General features: G+C 40.6%; 1 protein-coding gene across 2 annotated transcripts in view; it reads left to right on the top strand.

Moving 5' to 3' along the window:
- tfap2d (transcription factor AP-2 delta (activating enhancer binding protein 2 delta)) overlaps positions 1 to 22,641 on the top strand; it is an 81,914-nt gene that overhangs the window by 22,110 nt on the left and 37,163 nt on the right. For both annotated transcript variants that reach the window (XM_048531480.1, XM_059645736.1), the window contains 2 exons: positions 1,473 to 1,638; positions 12,166 to 12,284. In XM_048531480.1, coding sequence (XP_048387437.1) covers positions 1,473 to 1,638; positions 12,166 to 12,284 — 285 coding nt within the window. The remainder of the gene's footprint in view (positions 1 to 1,472; positions 1,639 to 12,165; positions 12,285 to 22,641) is intronic.

The following is a 22,641-nucleotide window of genomic DNA, read 5'->3' as shown; positions in this document are numbered from 1 at the left end:
AAAAATGTCGCCTATGTAAAGAAAAAGAAATGTGCTGTGTGAATGGCCCTTACAATGATAAAGATGCACTCCTTGTAAATAAACGCTCCACACTCCCCTCCAACCCTACCACACCCAGCACTTTCTCTGCAACCGCAGGAAATGCTACACTTGCCCCCATGCATCCTCTCGTGCCCCCATCCCAGGCCCCAAGATGACTTTCCACATCAAGCACATGTTCACCTGCACATCTGCCAATGCATCCGCTGTACCCGGTATGGCTTCCTCTACATTGGGGAAACCAAGCAGAGGCTTGGGGACCACTTTGCAGAACACCTACGCTGGGTTTGCAATAAACAACTGCACCTCCCAGTTGCGAACCATTTCAACTCCCCCTCCCACTCCTTAGACGACATGTCCATCCTGGGCCTCCTGCAGTGCCATAATGATGCCACCCGAAGGTTGCAGGAACAGCAAATTATATTCCGCTTGGGAACCCTGCAGCCCAATAGTATCAATGTGGATTTCACAAGCTTCAAAACCTCCCCTCCCCTCTACTGCATCCCAAAACCAGCCCAGCTCGTCCCCGCCTCCCTAACCTGTTCTTTCTCTCACCTATCCCTTCCTCCTACCTCAAGCCGCACCTCCATTTTCTACCTACTAACCTCATCCGACCCCCTTGCCATGTTCATCCTCCCCAGGCTGACCTATCCCCTCCCCACCTCCCCACCTATACTCTCCTGTCCACCTATCTTCTCCTCTATCCATCTTCGATCCACCTGCCCCTCTCTCCCTATTTATTTCAGAACCCTCTCCCCAGTCCCCATTTCTGATGAAGGATCTAGGCCTGAAACATCAGCTTTTGTGCTCCTAAGATGCTGCTTGGCTTGCTGTGTTCATCCAGCTTCACACTTTGTTATTGGGGAAAGAAGGTGTTTTGTCCTGTTTGGTTGAGTATAGTAATACATGGTGCAAACAGTCATTGGGAAACTTCTGGCGATATGTTGCAGTTGATTTTTGAGCACTGGAGGGTAATAGTAGTGAAATAGAGGTTTTGCAAGAACTGCTACGGGAAAAATTGTGATCATCTGCTAACACAGAAGTAGAGTCCAATTTTGTTAGTTGTTTAGGAATAAATATAGTGCATTTCTGCAAAGCAGAATATTAATGGTCCTGAAAATGAAATTTCCTACTTTTGTACTGGCAGATTGAGTCATCTGTCATGTAATCTTGATTGATCACCAATGCTATAACACCTTGTAGTTACCCAATTTGTGACTTAGTCTATGTCCACGGCCAATTTATACGAAAGCACATTGCCCAATTTTATGATTTTTTGGCTTTCGATTCATGTTCAAATGGGTTGTGTTGAAATACTGTAAAGTAAAATGTACTGTTATGCACATATTTTAACCACTTCCAGTAATCACATATTTTTAACTCAAAGAATCACAATCAGGTTCATATTTCTCAATCTACTGTGTTATTTTCAGGTAGCACTTGTGTTGTAAATCCAACGGACCTGTTTTGTTCTGTTCCTGGACGTCTGTCTCTACTCAGCTCTACCTCCAAGTACAAAGTGACCATTGCAGAAGTGAAGAGGCGTCTGTCACCACCAGAATGCCTCAATGCTTCTCTTTTAGGAGGAATCTTACGAAGGTAAATTCTAATAACAAATCACAATACACATCAAACTCATTATAGAGGAGTGCAAAACATCTGCTTTGAATTAGCTTGTTAAGTTAAATGTTTTTTACTCACCCCAACCTTCCTTATATTCAATAGATTAAGATACTAATTGAAACAATATGGTAAAATACACCACTAGAATCTGAGGAACATTCCTCTGTGTTAGAGATTAAGCAGTAAATCAACTTGAATCCTGATAACGTTATAAGTATTCATGTTGTCTGAGGGTTATGGAGGACTTAATTGAAATTAATTTAAATGAAACCAGTTGGTAGTGGGTGACAATTCACAACACAAAGCTGTTTTAAATTTGGCTAGGATTGTAAAAAAAAATCACACTGTTACAGTAAGCAGCATTCTTCTGAGAGTGAGATTATTGAGAGAGTAGATTGGGCTTCTGCTTTATCTGAACTCAAGATTCTTGGCATTCTCATTGGATGGAAGTAATTACATAACAGAGTCTACCAAGATGTTATATCTGCATTTTTAAATTCAGTTCCCTGAGCTTGACCTAGATTCTCAATTGTCTGTAGCTTGGACTGATAACTGCCAGGTAATGACCATCTCCAAAAAAAAGAGATTGCAGCCATTGCCCCTTGATATTCAATGACATTACGATCACTGAATCCCCCATTGTCAATATCTTATGGGCTTCCATTGACCAGAAACTGAGTTGGACTAGCCATATAAATGCAATTACTGCAAGATAGAATAGAGACTTAGAATTCTGTGACAAGAAAATTACCCACCTTTGTCCAAATCTTTAACATAGGTCAAACATAATCAAGGACACAGCATTGATTCATGAGCAATTCTATTAGTTGCAATTCACCATGTTGCAAATAGTTAATAAATCCTGTCTTTCTGTTTCTTGTTAGTTAGACAGCCCTTCATCTATACTACTAGCCAGAACATCATGAGTTCTTATGTAGAGTCATAACCTTTCATCTGGCACTTTATTCAATGCCTTTTAGAAATCCAAATATACTGCTTCCAGTAGTTCCCTTTTACTCAGTCTTCTTGTTGTCTTAGAAAAAGCTAATCGACTTATGAAATGCTACTTACCTTTCATTTGGTCATGTTGAATGTACCTAATTGTGTTAGAATTATTGAAATGTTCTTCTACTTCCTCATAATTTTTTTCAGCAATTTCCCAATGACAGATATTTGTCTAATTGGCTGATAATTTTTTGCTTTAAACCTCTAATCTTTTTTGACAAAGACATTTATGTTGACGGTTTTCTGATCACCCCAACCTTTCCAGAAACAAGTGACATCTGGAAAATCACAACCACACGTGCCAAATTCTCTCTAATCCCATCTTTTCAGACCGTGACACCTCCCTTTGAGAGAATTCATATAAGTACATTTGATCAATAGGCAAACATCAGTTAAAAAGTCTGCATTTATATAGTGTCTTCGACAACAAAAGAATGTCATAAATTGTTTCACTGCCAAATATATATTTATAAAGTGTAATCACTGTTGTAATGTAGGTAATGTGGCAGCCAGTTTGTGCAAAACAAGCATCCATGTTCAGCAATGTCACATTTTTTTGTGATGTTGATTGAGGGATAAATTTTGGCTAGGTCACCAGAATCCTTTTTTTCAAAATATCGCCTTGGAATCTTTTACTTCCACTTGAGAGGCAGACGGGGCCTCAGTTTTATGTCCCTTCCAAAATATAGCACATCACTCCCTCAGTACTGGGATGTCCACCTTCATTTATGCACTCAACTCTATATTTAAATCCAAAGCCTTCTGCCTCATTAGCAATGTAGTCAAAGTTGTTACATGTTGCTCATATTGTTGGTTCAGGAATCTGCCTCTGAAATTGCTGAATATGCACTTGACCCTGCTTTGAATTGAAAGAAGAATGAATGTTAGTTCATTCCCTCTTAAATGGAAAATCTTTTGGTGTTTTTTGTGGGCTGTTATCTGTTAGATCATTAGTGTTAGCTAGAGCCGGAGGCAGGGAAAGGACCTTGAGACAGGCCATCAGAAACAGAGCTAGATTCATTGTGGTCAACTGGAATTGGATCTTGATTTACTACAGAGAGAGGAACTAACTATTTGGTGAGTCTCTGGTAACTGGTTAAGGCCTTCTCTATTCTTTAACATTGTTTTACCATCAAACACTAATTGATGATAAGGCGAACAAAATATGAAAAAAAATGAACAATTCAATTCATATTTAATTAAGATTCATAAAGGATGGCAAACCAGGTGATGTGTCAAACCTGCAGCTTGTGACTGCTAATGGTTATCACTGAGATCTAGAGCAAGCAAGTTTGCAGTCAGTGTTTGAATTACAAGCAGTGTTTGGCTTAAAGTTTTGGAGCCGAAAACTGACCCAGCAACACTGTGCTGCATCAAGTAGGGGGATGGTTATCTAGATCTTTTTAACCAGGAGGCAGTCACACCATTCAGGAGACAGTTTTCTGATTTGATTAGTGGTCATTGACAGGAGGCTGTGACTCTGAGTGAGGGCAGTGAAGATCCTGACAGCCGGAGTAAAAAAGGGATAGCCATGGTAATTGTCCAATAGGCCTGACATTCTCTTCGTATGTTTGGATGAAAGCTGGGGCAGTGGGGAGAATGAGAAGACTGGCAATAGCACTGTGGTAGAGGAAGCCATTCAAGTGAGGAAGCTAAAAGGAATATAGTGGTGGTAATAAGAGGGATTAACAGCATTCTCTGTAATATAGTGCATGAGCTCCAGTGGCTGCGTTGTCTGGAAGATTCAGAACATCTGCTCAGGGCTGGAAAGGAACTTATTGGGGTCAGTTTTCTTGCGACTTGCATAACTAATCAATTAGAAAAGATTTTAACCTAAATAATGGGAAGAGGGTCAAAAGTGGTAAGATGTATTATATCAAAAAGTTGAGATGAAATAAGAATAGAAGATGAGTATGAGAGAGACCTAGCTAGGAATATAAAAACAGATAATAAGAGTTTCTAAAAGTATTTAAAAATAGAGTGTTGGTCCCCTCAATAGTAAGAGTAGTAATTTAATACTTGGTCATAAAAAAGTAGCAGATGAAATGAACAAATATTTTGCCCTTTCTTCACTAAAAATTATAGCTAAGTTCCAGTAAATTAGGAGGTGGAAGTGAGAGAGGAATGTAGTGAGTTTATAAACAGGAGGCTTACAATGCTGAGCAAACTAATGGAGCAATGGCTGATAAGTTTCCAGGACTAAATGAACTTTTTCCATGGGTCTTAGAAGAGGTGGCTAATGATGTAGGAGATATGTTGGTGTTAATATTCCAAAATTCCCAGGTTCAGGAACGGTTCCATCAGCCTAGAAAATAACAAATATAACATCTGTATACAAGAAGGGAGGGAAGCCAAAAAACAAGAAGCCATAGCCTGTTAGCTTGACGTCTGTGATGGTGTTTATGCTAGAAAGGATCAATAAAAATATGTTTGCGGTGCACTTAGAAAATCTCAAGTTAAATGGGAAGACTCAACATGGTTTTATCAAAGGGAAATATTTAACTAACTTATTGGTGTTCTAAGGGGTAGCCATGGATTTACTGTATTTGATTTCCAAAAGACCTTTTATAACATGCCACACGACAAGTTATTGTGGAAATAAGAGCTAATGGGATATGTATGAGCATATTAGCATGGATAGGAGATTGGCTGTCAGAAAACAGAGAGTATACACACATGGATCTTTGTCACGTTGGAAAGATATGACAAGTGAACTCCTGCAAAGGTCTGTCCTGATGCCCTAGCTTTTTCCAATTTAAATCAATGAGAGGAGCAAAGGCAATGATAGCTGAATGTTCAGACAACATTCAAATAGTTGGGAAATATAGTGTGAAGACAGAAGGAGGCTGCAGCTGGATATGGTTGGGTTGAGTGAATGACAAAAATGGCAGATGGAATCTCATTTAGGAAAATGTGAAGTTGTTCACTTTGGCGGGAAGAATGAAAAGACAGTGCTTTACTTCACTGGAACAAATCGAGAATTCTGAGGTATAGACAGATTTAGGTGTTCCGATGTAGGAGTGCTAACTCTCCATTGACTCTCAATCGCCAGTGTGATTGACTGTCAATTGCCCTCTGAAGTGGCCTAGCAAGCCATTCAGTTGTAACAATCACTACAGAATCTTCAAGAAATGAAACTGGACGGATCACCTGCATCGACCTAGGCACTGGAAAAGACAACAGCAGAAATAGCCCTGTCAACCTTGCAAGGTCCTCCTTAGTAACATCTGAGGGTTAGTGCCAAAATTGTCTGACATCATCATACTCACAGAATTATACCTTACTTACATTTTCCCAGACATCGCTATCATCATCCATGGGTATGTCCTGACCCACCAGCAAGAGAGACCCAGCAGAGGTGTTGGCACTGTGGTATAAGGCAGGTGGGCAGTTGCCCTGAGAGTTCTCAACATTGTCTCAGGATCTCATAAAGTCTCATGTCTTCAGGTTAAACATGAGCCAGGAAACATCCTTCTTCAGCTGATGAATGAGCACTCCTTCATATTGAACAACACTTAGAGGATGGCAAGGTCACAAAATGTACTCTGGGTGGGGGATTTCAATGTCTACCACCAACAGTATCTTGGCAGCAGTATTACTGATTGAACTGGTTGGATCCTAAAGGACATAGCTGCTAGACTGGGACTGCATCAGGTGGTGAGGGAACAAACGAGAGGGAAACACACATTTGACCTCATCCTTACCAATCTGCTGATTGGCAAGAGCAACAACCGCACAGTCCACATTGAGAATAACTTCTACAGTGTTGTGTGGCACAATCGCCATGCTAAATGGGATAGACTTCAAACAGATCTAGCAACTCAAGGCTGGCCATCCACGAGGCACTGTGGGCCATCAACAGCTGCAGAATTGTACTCATGATGCAGCTATCATATTATGAGAAGAACTGCATATAAAACTAAAGATATTATGTTTTAATTTTGCTGGGCATTGGTGAGACCACATCTCAAGCACCATGTGAAACCTGATCTCCTGCAAACTATTTTACATCCCTCTTTAAAATTTTATATGTTTCACAAGGTCCTCTCTCATTCTTCCAAATTTTAATGAGTACATTTCAAACAATTCAACCTCTCCTCATAAAAAAGTCCTCTAGTCTTGAAATCAATCTGGTGAATTTCCTCTGGACTGCCTCCAATAGCAATATATCTTTCCTTAGATAAAGGGACAAAAACTGTTTTCAGTATTTTTTAGGTGTGTTCTAAATAGTACCATGTATACTTTCAGCAAGACATCTATTTTTATATTCCATTCTTTTAGAAGTGAAGGCCAACATTCCATTTGCCTGCCCCATTACCTACTAAATTCATTCTGTGCATTCTGTGACTCATGCACAAGAACCCCAAATCCCACTGTCTTGCAGCTTTTGGCAGCAATTCTATATTCTTCCTGTACAAATGCATAACCTCACATGTTCCCTCATTATATTCCAACTGGCATTTGCTCACTCATTTCGCCTGTTGAATCTATTTTAGATCCTTATGTCATCCTCACTACTTACTTTTCTACCCTTTTGTGCCATCTACAAACTTAGCATCAGTACAATCATTTCCTCATCCAAGTCATCAATACATTTGTAAACAGTTCTGGCTCCAGCACTCATTCCTTGTAATATTTCACCAGTTCCAGGTTTCCCAGCCTGAAAACGCCCCACTTCTATCAACTCAGTGTCTTCTAATAGTCAATCCTTTATCCATCTTAGTATACCACCTCTAACACCATGAGCTTACGTGTGGTAGCTTATCCATCACCTTTTAGAAATTCAAGTATAATATGATTCCTGGTTGTCCTTTACTTGTCCTGCTTGTTAGCTTCTCAAATAATTTTACTGTGAGGTTGTTGACTTGCTCGCCAAGCTGGCTTGGTTTCATTCAGACATTTTGTCACCATGCTAGGTAACATCATCAGTAAAGCCTCGAATGAAGTGATATTGTTCTACTCATTTATACTGTCCAGTATGTTAATAGGAGTTGTGTCATTTCCAGTTCTGTTCTGTATGGGTTTGTATATTGGGTCCAATTCTATGTGTTTATTGATTGCATTACGGGTTGAGAACCATGCCTCTGTGAATTCACTTGCATGCTATGTTTGGCTTGGGCTACAATGGTTATGTTGCCCAGTTAAACTGATGGCCTTTGTTGTCCGAGTATACTGATATTAAGGAAAGTTTGTCATGTTGTTTCGCTGTTAACCGATCTTCGTGTATTCTGATGGTTTTCTTTCTGTCTGTCTGATATAATGCTTGTGGCAGTCATTGCATGGTATTTTGTAAACCATGTTGGTTTTGCATGTTGTGGGAATGAAGTCTTTAATTCTTGTGAGTGTTTGTTGTAGAGTGGCTGTGAGCTTTTGTGCTACCATGAAAAACAAGAGGATATAATATGCCCTAACACACTGGTCACACTGCCCTACATCAAGTACATAGCAGAACTGATAACTAGACACTTACAACCACTAGGAATCATGGTAGCACAAAAGCCCAGAACCAACATAGTCTACAAAATATCGTGCGACGACTGCCATAAACATTACATTGGACAGAGAGGAAGGAAACTAGATATCATAATACATGAATAGCCACTCACTGGTTGAAGAAGATTTTTCTTATCTCCATTCTAAAGGGTCTTCCCTTCACTCTAAGGCAATGTCCTCAGGTCCTAGACTCTCCTTCTAATGGAAGCATTTTCCCAACATCTACTCTGTCCACAGTATTCTGCAAGTTTCAATTAGATTCCGCCCCATCCTTCTAAACTCCATCGTTATTCTGACTTTGTGACTGTAAATACTCAGGCGTCCATATTGGAATTCTTGGCAGCTAGTTTCCTTATGGCAGGTATTAGGATGGGAAGTTGAATATTAAAGAGCCAAGATCTGCAGTTAATGAGACTGACAACATCCAATAATCTCTGATAATTGGTATCTCGCTGCTCCCTAGAAAGAATCTTGTCTCAGCCCCCAGAACTTTTTGGAAAATTTGGAAAGTGATTCCTGACTCAAGGCAGGCCTCGCTGGACTCCTCCCATGATTTGCCCAGATTTCTTGCTGTAGCCCATATTATTCAGGACCCTCTAAGTTTCCATCCATTGTCTCTTCCCTGATACAGGCTTTTTCTTTGAACAAATAAAAATAAAATACTGCAGATTCTGGAAACCAGAACCAAAAACAGAAATTGCTGAAAAAAACTCAGCAGGCCTTGCAGTATCAGTGGAGAGAAAGCAGAGTTACATTTCAGGTCCAGCGATCCTGTTCGGAACTCTTGACATGAAACCTGAACTCTGGTTTCTCTCCACAGATTCTGTTAGACTTGCTGAGGTTTCCCAGCAAATTATATTTTTATTTTTTCGAACATTTCTCTTTATCAAATTTAAAAGATTGGAAATGGGAAAACAGATTGTTTGACAGGTAAGCAATATCCAAATGAGTGATGAGTCTTTTTGCTTTCCAATTGACAAAGGAAGTCAGTGCACCACAAGAATGGATACACCGATATTGCACTAATTCACTGTTTGTTGAAGCTTGGGGACATAGCATGTGAAACCTTTCGCAACGTTTTTAATCACACCTATTGGTGCAGTTTAAAGTCAAATAATTAAAAGAGAAAATATGGAAGTAAAAGTTATATTCAGTAATGGTGACTGTGAAACTATTATCAGATGTTATAAAACTCTTATCGAAGTCACCTATGTTCTGTATGAAAGAAAATCAGCCATCCTTATATGGTCTAGTCAATTCAACTCAAGACCTATAAAAATGTGCTCGACTCATAACTGCTATGAGATAATTATGGATAGGCAACAAATGCTGGTCTCTCCAGCAAGCCCCACATTCTATGAAGGAATATTGAAAAAACCCTTAGTTCAATACAGCAGTCAGGTCTCAGTCATTTCATTAGCAGCCATCTTTGAGTGTTTTTGATGAGTTGATATGTTAGATGGATCGGCTGTATTGTATATGGGTCAAGAAGATGATCAACAAATGTTTCACAAAAGGCTTGCTAGAAGAACTCAGGTTGGTGGTACAAGAGAAACATGGTTAGAAATTTGCTTGATGAACAGGAAACCATGAGGTTTTGGTCATGAGTGTTTTGTAAGTTAGAGGTACATTGAGAATATCATCCCCAAGATGCTGTTTCATTCTATCCAATGTCTGTGATTTGAACTTTGATTTAAGGAATATGATTGTAACATTTACCAACAACTCAAAATAAAAGGCTAGAGAACCAGGCAGGAAAACTGTATGTGATTTCAGGAGTCAGGCTTATGGATGACCACAAAGATGCAACATAATATGGATATGTGTGAGGTAATGCATTTTTTGGAGTAACTAAACCAGGAAAATACAGGCAATTAAAAACACACTGAAGAATAAACAAAATACTTTGCGGTTTAAGTACACCACTCCATGAAAGGAAAAGACTGCCTTTATAAATAAAGTATTGGAATACAAAACTAAGGTGGTAAGGGTGTTGAATTTCTGTGAGGATTTTGTGATATTCCACTGTATCTGTGACCAAAACTATGTTCAGCACTTACAGATATTTGTACAGTTTCTCCAGTATTTCCATCAAAGCCATGGTGAAGGATCAAGGAGCAACTGAGGAACCATTTTCTTGACCACAGTTAGAATGCTAGGCTCAGAACTAAATTCCTCGACAGTGTTCAAAAATGTACTTAAGCTGTGGACTCAGAAAAGCATCACTCTTCTGATTGCAGCAATAAAATGTTATTCCAGTCCATTTCACATACCAGTTTTTTTGCAAGTCTATAACCAACTGAATAATATTTTCATGCCAAAACATTTTCAGTACTTATACGAGTCTGATAATACTGTTGAAAGAAATGCTGTCTTCCAGTTGAGATAATTACCTAAAATTGTAGTTGGAAACAAAAGGCCCAATTCCACTGAGGAGAACATGGGTGTTTTCTCAGTGTCCTGGCCAATATTTGTTCTGAAACAATAGCAACAAAAACTGATTCATTGTTTATTTCATTTTTTACTTTTTGAACTTTGCTGTGTCAATATGACCTTGCTACAATTTCCTACCTAACACCAGGGACCATACTTGAAAACTAATGTATTTACTGCAAAGCCTTTCCAAGGATATGAAAGGTACTTACTTGTTTACACACAGGGACAGATGCTAATTGCAGGTTCAGGCTCTCAAGGAACTGGACTGACATGTACAAAATTCATTTCACATGGAATCCTTGCAGCCAGCAGAGACAGGAACCTTCCATTCCATTTGACTGGGCTGAAAGCAAAGGTCTCAGATTTAAAAGGCCAGCTCTGCATATTGCCATCATTGATAAGGAAAATCTTTGCGAGCTATTTCTTTACCTTCTCAGAACTTAAACCCGAACTTGACATTTTTTTATTCATTCATGTGATATGGGTCTTATTGGCTGGGCAAACCATTATTACCCATCCTTAGTCATTCTTGAGAAGTGGGTAGTGAGCTGTCTTCTGGAACTGCTGTTGTTCTTGTACTGTATGTTGACCCATAATGCTGTTAGTGAGGAATGTGCTACTGACTCGGACATTATGAGGCTAGCAGCCAGGAGCCAATTTAACTTTTGTCAGTTGTGAAATACATATGGTAACAGTTTAGATCCCTGGCCCAGGTTCAAATTCTGTCTGCTGTAGAGGTATAAGATAATACATTTGAACAGGCCGATTACAAGGATCTAAAAACCTACTTGAAGGGCTCTTTTAGTGCAGTGCTAGCACTGCCACATGAGGACCAGGAAGCCTGAGTTGAAATCCCACCTACTCGAGAGATGTGTAATACTAACTCTCAACAGGTTGATTAGAAAACATCTAAAACCCACGTGAAGGGCTGTTGTGGTGCAATGTTAGTGTTCCTATCTCTGGGTCAGAAGGCCCAAGCTCAAGTCTAACTAGTTCCGGAGAAGTACCAAAATATGTCAGTATGATTGAAAACAAAATACTGATCTTATTTTTCATGGACTCCAAAATCAATCTATTTCTGAGAACGTTAAATGATAAAAGCAGCACCTGTAGGGGCTTCCCAGCATGGGGTAGTGACCTTCTGGCCTCCTGGCATAGTGTGTCGCTGCTGCAGTGTATACCCAGGGCCCATTGCGGACTAGGAGCTAAATGCCAGCATGATCTGCTGTACTGAACTTTTTTCTGTAACGCTGTACATTTTATTTCTATAACAAACCTTGTAACAACAGAAGTTGTGCCTAGGTACTTTGTATCTAAGTCGGCACAGTAATTGGCGATGTATATGTAAACTTTTCACTATACTCACTAAGTATATGTGACAATAAAGTCTATTACATTCTAAAGGCTTTACTACACTATCATCGTCTTGACAAGAAAGAAATTGGCCAACTGAACATTGCAAAGTATATTTTAGCTAATATTCATCAAGTGCATCTTTTTAATTATGCTTCTGTGTTGTTGAATTTCATTGTCAATAACACTAACATTGAGTAATATTAATATTTACAGAGCAAAATCTAAAAATGGGGGACGATGTTTACGAGAAAAGCTGGACAGACTGGGACTGAATTTACCAGCTGGCAGACGGAAAGCAGCGAATGTCACATTGCTCACCTCTCTAGTTGAAGGTAAGGACAGAAAATAATTGTGTCTTGAAGTTATTGATGTCTATTGTAAGTTTCCCTTTATATTTTGAGAGTTTGTTAAGGTGTATTTTAGGCCAAACAATAATGGACAATAGTCCATGCACATATGGCTCAGTGAAACATAACTTGCATTTCCATCTCCCAAGCTTCAAAGTGACAATTGAGCTTTAAAAGTTTGACTTCAGCAGTAGAGAGATAAATTATTGGAACCATAGTTTGAATATTATTTGTGGGTGCCTTGCAGATTTGAAATATGCTTTGAGGGAAGTATAATCAGTACCACCACAGACTAATAATAGTAAAAATGCTGGACCAAATTTTAGTCAATGAAAACATTTTGATTCCTCTCTACATAAATCTTCCGACTAGTACATTTGACTCATTCTTCCAGAAGCGACAAAAAAATTAAATTATTGTGCTTTACTATCTTCCAGGGAAATAGAACACGTAGATATAACATTGAATGGTGAGATCACCAAAGAGATGAATTCATTTAGAATTAAATAGATTGACTAAACAAATAGCATTACTCAGATGAGGAAAGGAGATTTGGCTCCCTTCTCTTCAACACCCCTACCTCCATTTGATTCCTAACCTCATAAGTTTTAAAGGTTATAGATACCTTGTGTTCTCATCAAATGTTTATTGCTCCAGGATAACAAGGTGTAGAGCTGGATCAACACAGCAGGCCAAGCAGCATCAGAGGAGCAGGAAAGCTGACATTTTGGGCCAAGACCCTTCTTCAGAAATGGGGGAGGGGAAGGGGATTCTGAAATAAATAGGGAGAGAGGGGGAGGCGGATAGAAGATGGATAAAGGAGAAGATAGGTGGAGAGGACACAGACAGGTCAAAGAGGCGGGTATGGAGCCAGGAAATGTGAGTATTGGTGGGGAGTTTGGGAGGCGATAGGAAGAGGAAGACGGACAGGTCAAGGGGGCGGGATGAGGCTAGTAGGTAGGAGATGGGGTGGGGCTTGAGGTGGGAGGAGGGGTAAGGTGGAAGTAAGGACAGTGTAGGGAGCGGGGGAGGAGCTGGGCTGGTTTTGGGATGCAGCAGGGGGAGGGGAGATTTTGAAGCTTGTGAAATCTAGGCCCGAAATATCAGCCTTCCTGCTCTTCTGATGCTGCCTGGCCTGCTGTGTTCATCCAGCTCTACACGTTTGTTTTTTCGGGCCGAGACCCTATTTCAGATATGAGGGGGGGGAAGGGTGTTCTGAAAAAATAAGGAGAGAGGGGGAGGCGGATAGAAGAGGCGAGGGGGAAAGAGAACAGAATCCCCCTCGTCTTCACGTACCACCTCACCGACCTCCGGATCCAAATGCATCATCCTCCGACACTTCTGCCATCTGCAATCTGACCCCACCACCAAAGACATTTTTTCCTCCCCACCGTTATCTGCTTTCCAGAGGGACCACTCTCTCCATGACTCCTTTGTCCACTTCACACTCCCCACCAGCCCCACCACCCCCAGCACCTTTCCCTGCAACCGGAGCAAGTGCTACACCTGCCCCTACGCCACCACTCTCACCCCCATCCCAGACCCCAAAAAGACCTTCCACATCAAGCAGATGTCACCTGCACATCTGTTAATGTGGTATACTGTATCTGCCGTTCCAGATGTGGCCTCCTCGACATCGGGAAAACCAAGCGGAGGCTTGGGGACCGCTTACTGGAACACCTACACTCAGTTCGCACTAAACAACTGCACCTCCCAGTTGCGAACCATTTCAACTCCCCCTCCCATTCCTCAGACGACAAGTCCATCGTGGGCCTCCTGCAGTGCCACAACGATGCCACCTGAAGTTTTCAGGAACAGCAACTCATATTCCACTTGGGAACCCTGCAGCCTAATGGTATCAATGTGGATTTCACAAGCTTCAAAATCTCCCCTCCCCCTACCATTTCCCAAAACCAGTCCAGCTTGTCCCCGCCTCCCTCACCTGTCCTTCCCCCCACCTGTCCCCTCCTCTCACCTCAAGCCCCACCCCCATCTCTTACCCTCTAGCCTCATCCTGCCCCCTTGATCTCTCTGTCCTCCCTGGACTGACCTATTCCCTCCCTAACTCCCAACCTACACTCACCTTTACTGGCTCCATCCCCACCTCTTTGACCTGTCTGTCTCCTCTCCATTGATCTTCTTATCCATCTTCTATCTGCCTCCCCTTTCTTCCTATTTATTTCAGAACCCCCTTCCCCTCCCCCATTTCTGAAGAAGGGTCTAGGCCCAAAACATCAGCTTTCCTGCTCCAATGATGCTGCTTTGCCTGCTGCGTTCATCCAGCTCTACACCTTGTTTTCTCAGATTCTCCAGCATCTGCAGTTCCTACTATCTGTTTATTTGTCCAATTTACTTTTTCTTCCTGTGTTGGTTTCTGAGAGATTGAGAACAACATGGACATTTTCAGCTATTGTGTTGCATTTCATTTTTCCCTTCTCTCCGCTCTGACACAAAACGCATCTACTGAAACATGTCGAATTTCTGAAGTCCGGTTCTTCTGTTTTACCAATCTGAATGGTTGCATGCAACCAATGATATTCGATATAAATACTTATTATACAAGCGTGAATTAAAACAGAAGGTGGAGACTTATTGATGCTGACTCAATTGCCTGGTTTCAATGTTTTTAGATCAAATAGTAATTTTGGTGCAGATAGTTTAATTTATTCCATGAGTTGACTGGACTTGCCTTAATCTATTGTCAAGTGATTGCAGCAGCCATTTTAGGATCATATTTCCCTTTATCTTAGAACATTTTTTGTCCTAGAAAGATATCAGATGTAACAATCAGACAATTGTAGTTAAAATTCAATTGTCCATACTTACCATTGTTATAACAAGAGAATTGCTAAAAAAGATGTATTTTGTCAGGATATTCATAATAATAAAAAATTGAAGGGAAAATGATGTTTATACAACATGAGAGGAGAGTATTAATTGGTTGGCAAGTGAGTTTTGATTTGTAGTGGTATTGCCTTGGTGAATGCACCTATTTATACTGATTGACAGTGTACAGTTAGTCAATGTGTAAATTTTAAATAGGAGATTGACTATATCTCCCAAGACTGGTAGATTGTATCAAAAAACATGTCCCTTTCAAGATACTTTGCGTATCCAACCAACACAACCTTACAATGCATAGAACTTTAATGTATCTAACATTAGATATGATTGTGCAAGTTGACAACCTTTCTAGATGATCCTGAATGTATGAGAACAACGGTGCAACCAACTTGAGCTGCTGTGAGAGTAATTGCCAATGCGATCAAGGGTGCATTTGACTGAGTGTGACATCAAGGTGCCCTGGCTAAACAAATCAATGAGGATCAGAGGAAGACTCTACACTGGCTGGAGTCATACCAGAGCAAAGGTAGTTTTTTTGTGATTGGTGGAAGTCAGTCATTTTAATTCAAGGACATCTCTGCAGAAGTTCTTTAGTTTCCTAGACCCAACCAGCTTTAGCTGTTTCATCAATGACCTTCCCTCCATCAGAACATTGGATATTCACAAAATGGTGATTGCCCAATGTTCAGTACCATTTATGACTGCCGAGATACTGAAGTTGTCTGTGTCCAAATTCAGCAAGACCTGGTCAATATCAAGGTTTGGGCTGACAAGTAGCAGGTAACATTCGTGTCACTCAAATGTTAGCAATGACTGCATCCAACGAGAGAGAATCCAACCATTGCCCTTTAATATTTAATGCCTTCACTGTTGTTGAATTCCACACTATCAACATCCCATAGGTTACCATTAACGAGAGACTGAACTGGACTGGCCATATAAATAACATGAGCAGTTCAGATTCTAGGAATTCTGCAGCGAGTAACTTGCCTCTTGACTCTCCAAAGCCTGCCTACCATCTACAAGTCACAGTCAGGAGTGTGATGGAATACTTCCTACTTGCTTGAGCGAGTCCAGCTCCAATAACACTCAAGGAGCTTGATTCTATCCAGGACAAAGTAATCTGCTTGATTGGCACCACATCCAGACAATTTTAAAGTTCTGTATTACTAAGCAATTATTAACATTACTGGATGAACAATCTTAAGGCCCAGGCTAATACTCTGTGTACTGGTGGAGTTCAAATTCAATTCATGAATCTCAAATATAGAGCTCACAATAACCATGAAAAGCAGCATAGGTTTTTGCAACAATCAAACTCGTTCACTAATGTCCTTTAGGAAAGGAGATTTGCTGTGCATACATAGCCTACATAGGTTTATTGAAGGATGGCTATCTTTTAAATACCTCAGCAGTGAACTCAGAGATAATTGGGCAAGTAATGCTGCCCTTGATAGTGATGCTTGCATCCCATGAAATAAAAAAAATCTGCTTCTCTTCACTTTTCCCTACTTCACACTCTCCATCACTGATGCTCAGTAACAGCAGTGTGTACCATCCATAAATACACCATAGAAATTCTCCAAAGCTCTTTAGACAGCACCTTCGAAACACATCACTACCACCGTCAAGAAGGATAGTGGCAGCTGATACATTGGAACACCAATATCTGCAATTTCCCCTCACAGCTTCTCACCAACTGAACTTGGAAATGTATTATTGTCTGACAGTGTTGCTAAAATGCATGTTTTGCTTTCAAATTTTTATTTTTGTAGAATGGCTGATGCGTACAAAACAAAAGGTTTCAACAAAATGTTATTTTATCTACAATGCTCAAGTTCTATATTAACAATTGACTGTTGCACCACTAATCAAACTCAAAAGAGGATACCTGATCCACATGTATGAGATACACATATTTTTAAAGAATCTAAGGACAAGATAGCAGTGGCATTACTGCTCATATTTAATAAGTCATTTAATATACGTATAGTGCACAAATAATGATAGATTACTCCTGTGATTACTATGTTTAAGAAGGGGGAGCCAAGAAATTGTCAACCAGTCGCCTTAACACTTGAAATAGGAAAAAGAATAGAATCCGTATAAGGACAGAATAGGAGAATACCTAGAAACCAAAACAAAATGAATAATCTGCTTAGAATTTAGAAAAAAACGTCTTTCTTTTCTGATATGATTGATTTTTGCTTTCAGGAGGCAACAGCAATAGTTGTCAATGCTGATGCAGTGGATGTGTTTTTTTCTGTATTTTCAATGGATCTTCAGTAATATGTCCCATATTAGGTGATAGAATAATGTCAGAAAATGTGGACTAAGAGAACTAGTGGCAAAATGTATTATTACCTGGCTTAAAGACAGAAAACAGACGGTGAGAGTAAAGGATAGTTATTTACAATGGCAGTGCCGGGACGGATCCTGTTCATAATTAATATTAATGATTTGGGCTCTGGAATCAAGCATACAATTTTTAACTTTGTGAGTGGCATTAAGTTGGGAGATAGTCAACACTGAGGATGAGCAAATTATAGGGCGCATTACTAAGTTTGCAGTACAGTCAAATAATTGACAAGTAAAGTTCAACGCAGTTGAATGAGAAGTAGTTCTTTTGATAACATTAAAAGGATAGAGAGTAATTGGAAAGAATGCAGAGAAGGATGACACATAGAAAATATACATTTCTGGAAATGATTGACAGGGTGGGGCTCATTTGTTTTAAAAAAGGTTGAGGGACAATCTAATAGATACATTTATAATTATGAAATTTTTCATATGAGTAACGACAGAGAGATGTTCCCTTTTGTGGGAAAGAGCATAACTACGTAATTAGTAGCCATGAGAATTCGGAAGAAAGTTGTTCACTCTATGGGGACAATGTGGAACTTGGTATCAGAGAGTGGATGAAACAGTGTAGATGCATTTAGGTTAAAGATGGACAAGCTTATGTGATGGAGAAGGGAAGAGAGAGTTGAGATGATAAATGTAGATGTGGAAATATGTAAGGACATCGGGAGTGGAGCAACATGGACTAATTGAACTCAATTCTCACTTTCTGAGCCATTTATCCAGTGGATGGAATTTTCCTCTCAATAGAGATAGCAAAAGAAATGGGAAGAAGAGGAAGCAGTTGAACAAGTTGGAGCTGGTGAGATACAAGCTCCATTCTCACCATATAACCAATTAAACTGAGGGCAAGAAAATCCATTGGAGACTTTCCTGATTTGCACCAATTGAAGACTTAAGTGTTTAATAATAACTACTTAAGGGGCTCAACTCTCACCACCCAAACAGTCGAGCTTCCTGCAGACAAGGAATATGGTCAGTTTTTTGATTGGGAAACCAGGGCAACCTGTAAATCAGATTAAGGAGCATGACCTTCAATTGTCCCAATCTGGGGCCTGTCAAAGGGATGATTTCCCCCACTGCATCCCAAAACCAGCCCAGTTCATCCCCTCCCCCCACTGCACCACATATTACTGGTATTTATGATTGATCAATAATGACATCATTAAATTAAGTGAAGTAAAAGGGATTTTCCTTCTATAAACAATATGAGTGAAATTTTCTGCTCCCTTGAGTGGTGTGAACAATATGGGAAAGACAGTAAAATATGGTGAAAACTGAAACATCAGATTCTCAACATGAAGAAAATAAGTTTTCAATTTTCTACTGAAACATTGAAACGTAGAAATATTGAAGATTAGAGCAGGAGGAGGCCATTCTGCCATTCAAGTATACTCTGCCATTCCAATTCAATGGCCTAATCTTGCTTTCTCCCTATAACCTTTCATCCCTTTCACCTGATAACTAGCCGCTTCTTGAATACATTCAATGTTTGGCATCAATGACGTCTTGTGGTAATGAATTCCACAGGATCACCACTCTTTGGGTGAAGAAACCTTCCACTGAAGTGGAAAGCATTCAGTCTGGACCTTGGTGATCAGTGGTGTTCTGCAGGGTTCTGTTCTGGCACCTCCACTTTTTGTGATCTTTATAGATGACTTGGATGAAGAGGTGGAAGGGTGGATTAGTAAGTCTGGAAATGACATGAAGGTTGATGGAGTTGTGGACAGCTTGGAGGGCTGTTGTAGGTCACAGTGGGACATTGATAGGATATGCAGAGCTGGGCAAAGAAGTGGCAGATGGAATTCAACCCAGAAAAGTGTGAAGTGATTCATTTTAGAAGGTTGAATTTGAATGCAGAATACAGGGTTAAGGGCAGGATTCTTGGCAGTGCGTAGGAACAGAGGGATCTTGGGGTCAGCGTTCAAAGATCCCTCAAAGTCACTACCCAAGTTGATAGGGTTGTAAAGAAGGCACATGGTGTGTTGCCTTTCATTGGCAGAGGAATTGAGCTTAAGACCCATGGGATTATGCCTCAGCGCTATAAAACCCTGGTTAGACCACACTTGGAATATTGTGTTCAGTTCTGGTTGCCTCATTTTAGGAAAGATGTGGAAACTTTAGAGAGGGTGCAGAGGAGATTTACCAGGATTCTGACTGGACTGGAGGGCAGATCTTATGAGGAAAAGTTGAGGGTGCTCGGGCTTTTTTCATTGGAGCAAAGAAGGATGAAAGATGACTTAATAAAGGTTTACAAGGTGATAAGAGGCATAGATACAGCAGATAGGCAGAGACTTTTTCCCAGAGTGTAAATGACTATTACAAGGGGGCATAATTTTAAGGTGATTGGAGGAAGGTATAGGGGAGATGTCAGAGGTAGATTCTTCACACAGAGCGTGGTGGGCATGTGGAATGCGCTGCCAGCAGTGGTAGTGGAGTCAGAGACTTTTAAGCAATTCTGTGATAGTCACATGGAGGATAGTAACCTATAGGGTATGCAGGGTAGATTGATCTCTGTAGGATAATAGGTTGGCACAACATCGTGGGCCGAAGGGCCCATACTGTGCTGTACTGTTCTATGTTCTAAATGAATCCTCATCTCCATACTAAATTTCCTACCCCAAATCCTCATATTGTGACCCCTGGTTCTGGACACAACTACCATCCAGAACATCCTCCCTGTCCAGTCCTGTTAGAATGTTATAAGTCCTGATAAGATCCCCCCTTCATTCATCTGAAGTCTAGCAAAAACCTAGTCAATCTCTTCTTGATAAACCTTCACTTAGAGTGTAAGTGGCAAGTTTTGGAACTTGCTAGTGAGCTGTGACTCAATTATTTTGAGGTACTTACATCTCAGTATTAGCTAAGCTCCTAATTCTCTTCTCCTTTCCCAAGGGACTAGACAATGTCCGTTCTTGCCATGGAAGTCATAGCAGTTATTTGACAGCAGTGGCAGCTTGCTTCCTTCTCTGGGATTTCACACAACTCCACCTTCATCACACTGTCTCTGCATGCTTCATAGACACCATACTCCTCTATATTTTGCCCCCTGAAATGGGCCACCAACCCTACCACATAGCTGCTTTCAGATCAACTCACAAACACTTAATAATTTGATTTGGAGCTCAGAGGCACTTATAACTTTGTGAAGACCTTTCTTATTGTTCTGTAATTTTGTTTGTGGATTGAAATTGAAACAGAACTAATTTACAAACCAAGGACTGCTGCAGGATTGCTACTTTTTTTAAAAAGCAATCAACCTGAAACTCATTGTAGGTGCTTTTTAACTGCTGCTCATTCAAGTAGTAGTGGAAGCTAAAGGAAGCTGGATCCGTGGTGCGTGCGAATAATGGTTTGGCCAGCAACAAGTAGTTGATTTGTCTGTGAACTAGTGACCAGTTATTGATGACAATAGCCCTTTGTCTGCAGCAATTGCATGATTATCTCCCAGGTAGCCGAACAACTCCGGAAAACACTTGAACTGAAATTGGGACATTCAGCCCTTTGTATGCAATGTGTGGACAAGAATGGATGGGAGTTGGACTGATTGGAATGTATAAACAATTTGTGCATCAGTCGTAATTTACTTTGTCGATAATATATGTTGTGTTACCTGTAGCTGCAAATAATAGGACTTGCAACTATCATTACATGAAATGGGAGATGTTTGAAGAAGTCATTTGTACACTGTGGCTTGTTGAAAACATGTTGTATCTAATGCATGAGTATAAAAGCTATCAAAGACATTTTATGGAGCAGAGGCCAAATCTTAAAGGAGCAACTATTCATCATTTTGCATATTTAATTGCCACACTTGCCTGCTCCCCTGAGGTTTTACTGTCCTCCTGAACTAACAGCATTTTTGACATGGTTCAAACTCAATCTGCATAGAAACCCATCTATCTCAGCAGGTGAAAACTCCCCCAGTTACTACCATTGACATGAACCCTGTTTTAAACTTTGTTCTGTAAGAGTTATGTCAAAGTTTTGTCAAAGGTCTAATCCTGAGCGTGAGGGTCTGTCCATAATGGAAAGAAGTATGGACAGAGTTCATTTTGTATGATCAGAGAATGTTATGGAACTGGAATTTATGTGGGGAAGCAGCAAGACCAGCTGCACTGCTCAGTTCACTGCTCAGTTCCAAACCAGCAATCTTTTAGAGAGCCTGCGGGGCAGCTATGGTGTGCTCCACACAGCATAATAATGCCTGCTTCTTGGACTTATATTCCTCAGTGCACAGGAAGCCAGCCCTTGAAAGTGGCCAGTGAATCTGATAGTGAGTAGCACCAGAAAAGGCTGTTGCGGGTCGTGCTGGGATTGCAAGGAGGCCCATGGCGATTGTTGATGGCTACCATGACTAGTTCTCCTTCCCAGTCTTATGGGGAACAGTGGGAGGTGGGTTCAACGGAACAGGCACGGCCACCCAATCTGTTTTACATTCCCTCTCCCCAAGCTGAACCTCACCTGGTGAAGGTCATTGGATTCCAACCCATGGAATAAACTGGATAATTAAATAGTTTAAAGTTGGTTCCAGAGTCAAGAATTATGCCTTCCGTTATAGTGGTACTTAATTAAGATTATAATTTGGGCAGCACGGTGGCTCAGTGGTTAGCACTGCTGCCTCACAGCACCAGAAACCTAGGTTCAATTCCAGCCTCAGGCAACTATATGCGTGGAGTATGCACATTTTCCCTGCGTCTGCATGGGTTGCCTCTGGGTGCTCCAGTTTCCTCCCACAGTCCAAAGATGTGCAGGTTAGGTGGACTGATCATGTTAAATTGTCCATAGTGTCCAGGGATGTGCAGACTAGCTGCATGTGCCATGGGAAATACAGGGTTGCGGAGATACATTAGGGGAATGGGTCTGGGTGCGATGCTGTTCAGAGGGCTCATGTGGAAATGAGGGACTGAGTGGCTTGCTTCCATGAATTCAATAATAAAGCTAAAGTCTAAAGAACATCAAAATTGGCTTGGTAATACTGAGCTGCTTCTACTATTGACATATTATGCTGCCTGATATAAATGCCTAAACATCAGCCCAACATTAGCAAAATAGTTTAATACTGTTGCCCGAAGGATGAGACCAAGTCAAACTACTGTACTTAGTCCCTTGACTGGCTTAGAAGGATTCTTTGGAG

The sequence above is a fragment of the Stegostoma tigrinum genome, chromosome 4, assembly GCF_030684315.1.
Source record: "Stegostoma tigrinum isolate sSteTig4 chromosome 4, sSteTig4.hap1, whole genome shotgun sequence".
In the NCBI taxonomy this organism is placed as follows: domain Eukaryota; kingdom Metazoa; phylum Chordata; class Chondrichthyes; order Orectolobiformes; family Stegostomatidae; genus Stegostoma; species Stegostoma tigrinum.
Note: the sequence above shows the minus strand (reverse complement) of the source record. Positions and strands in the feature narration are given on the sequence as shown.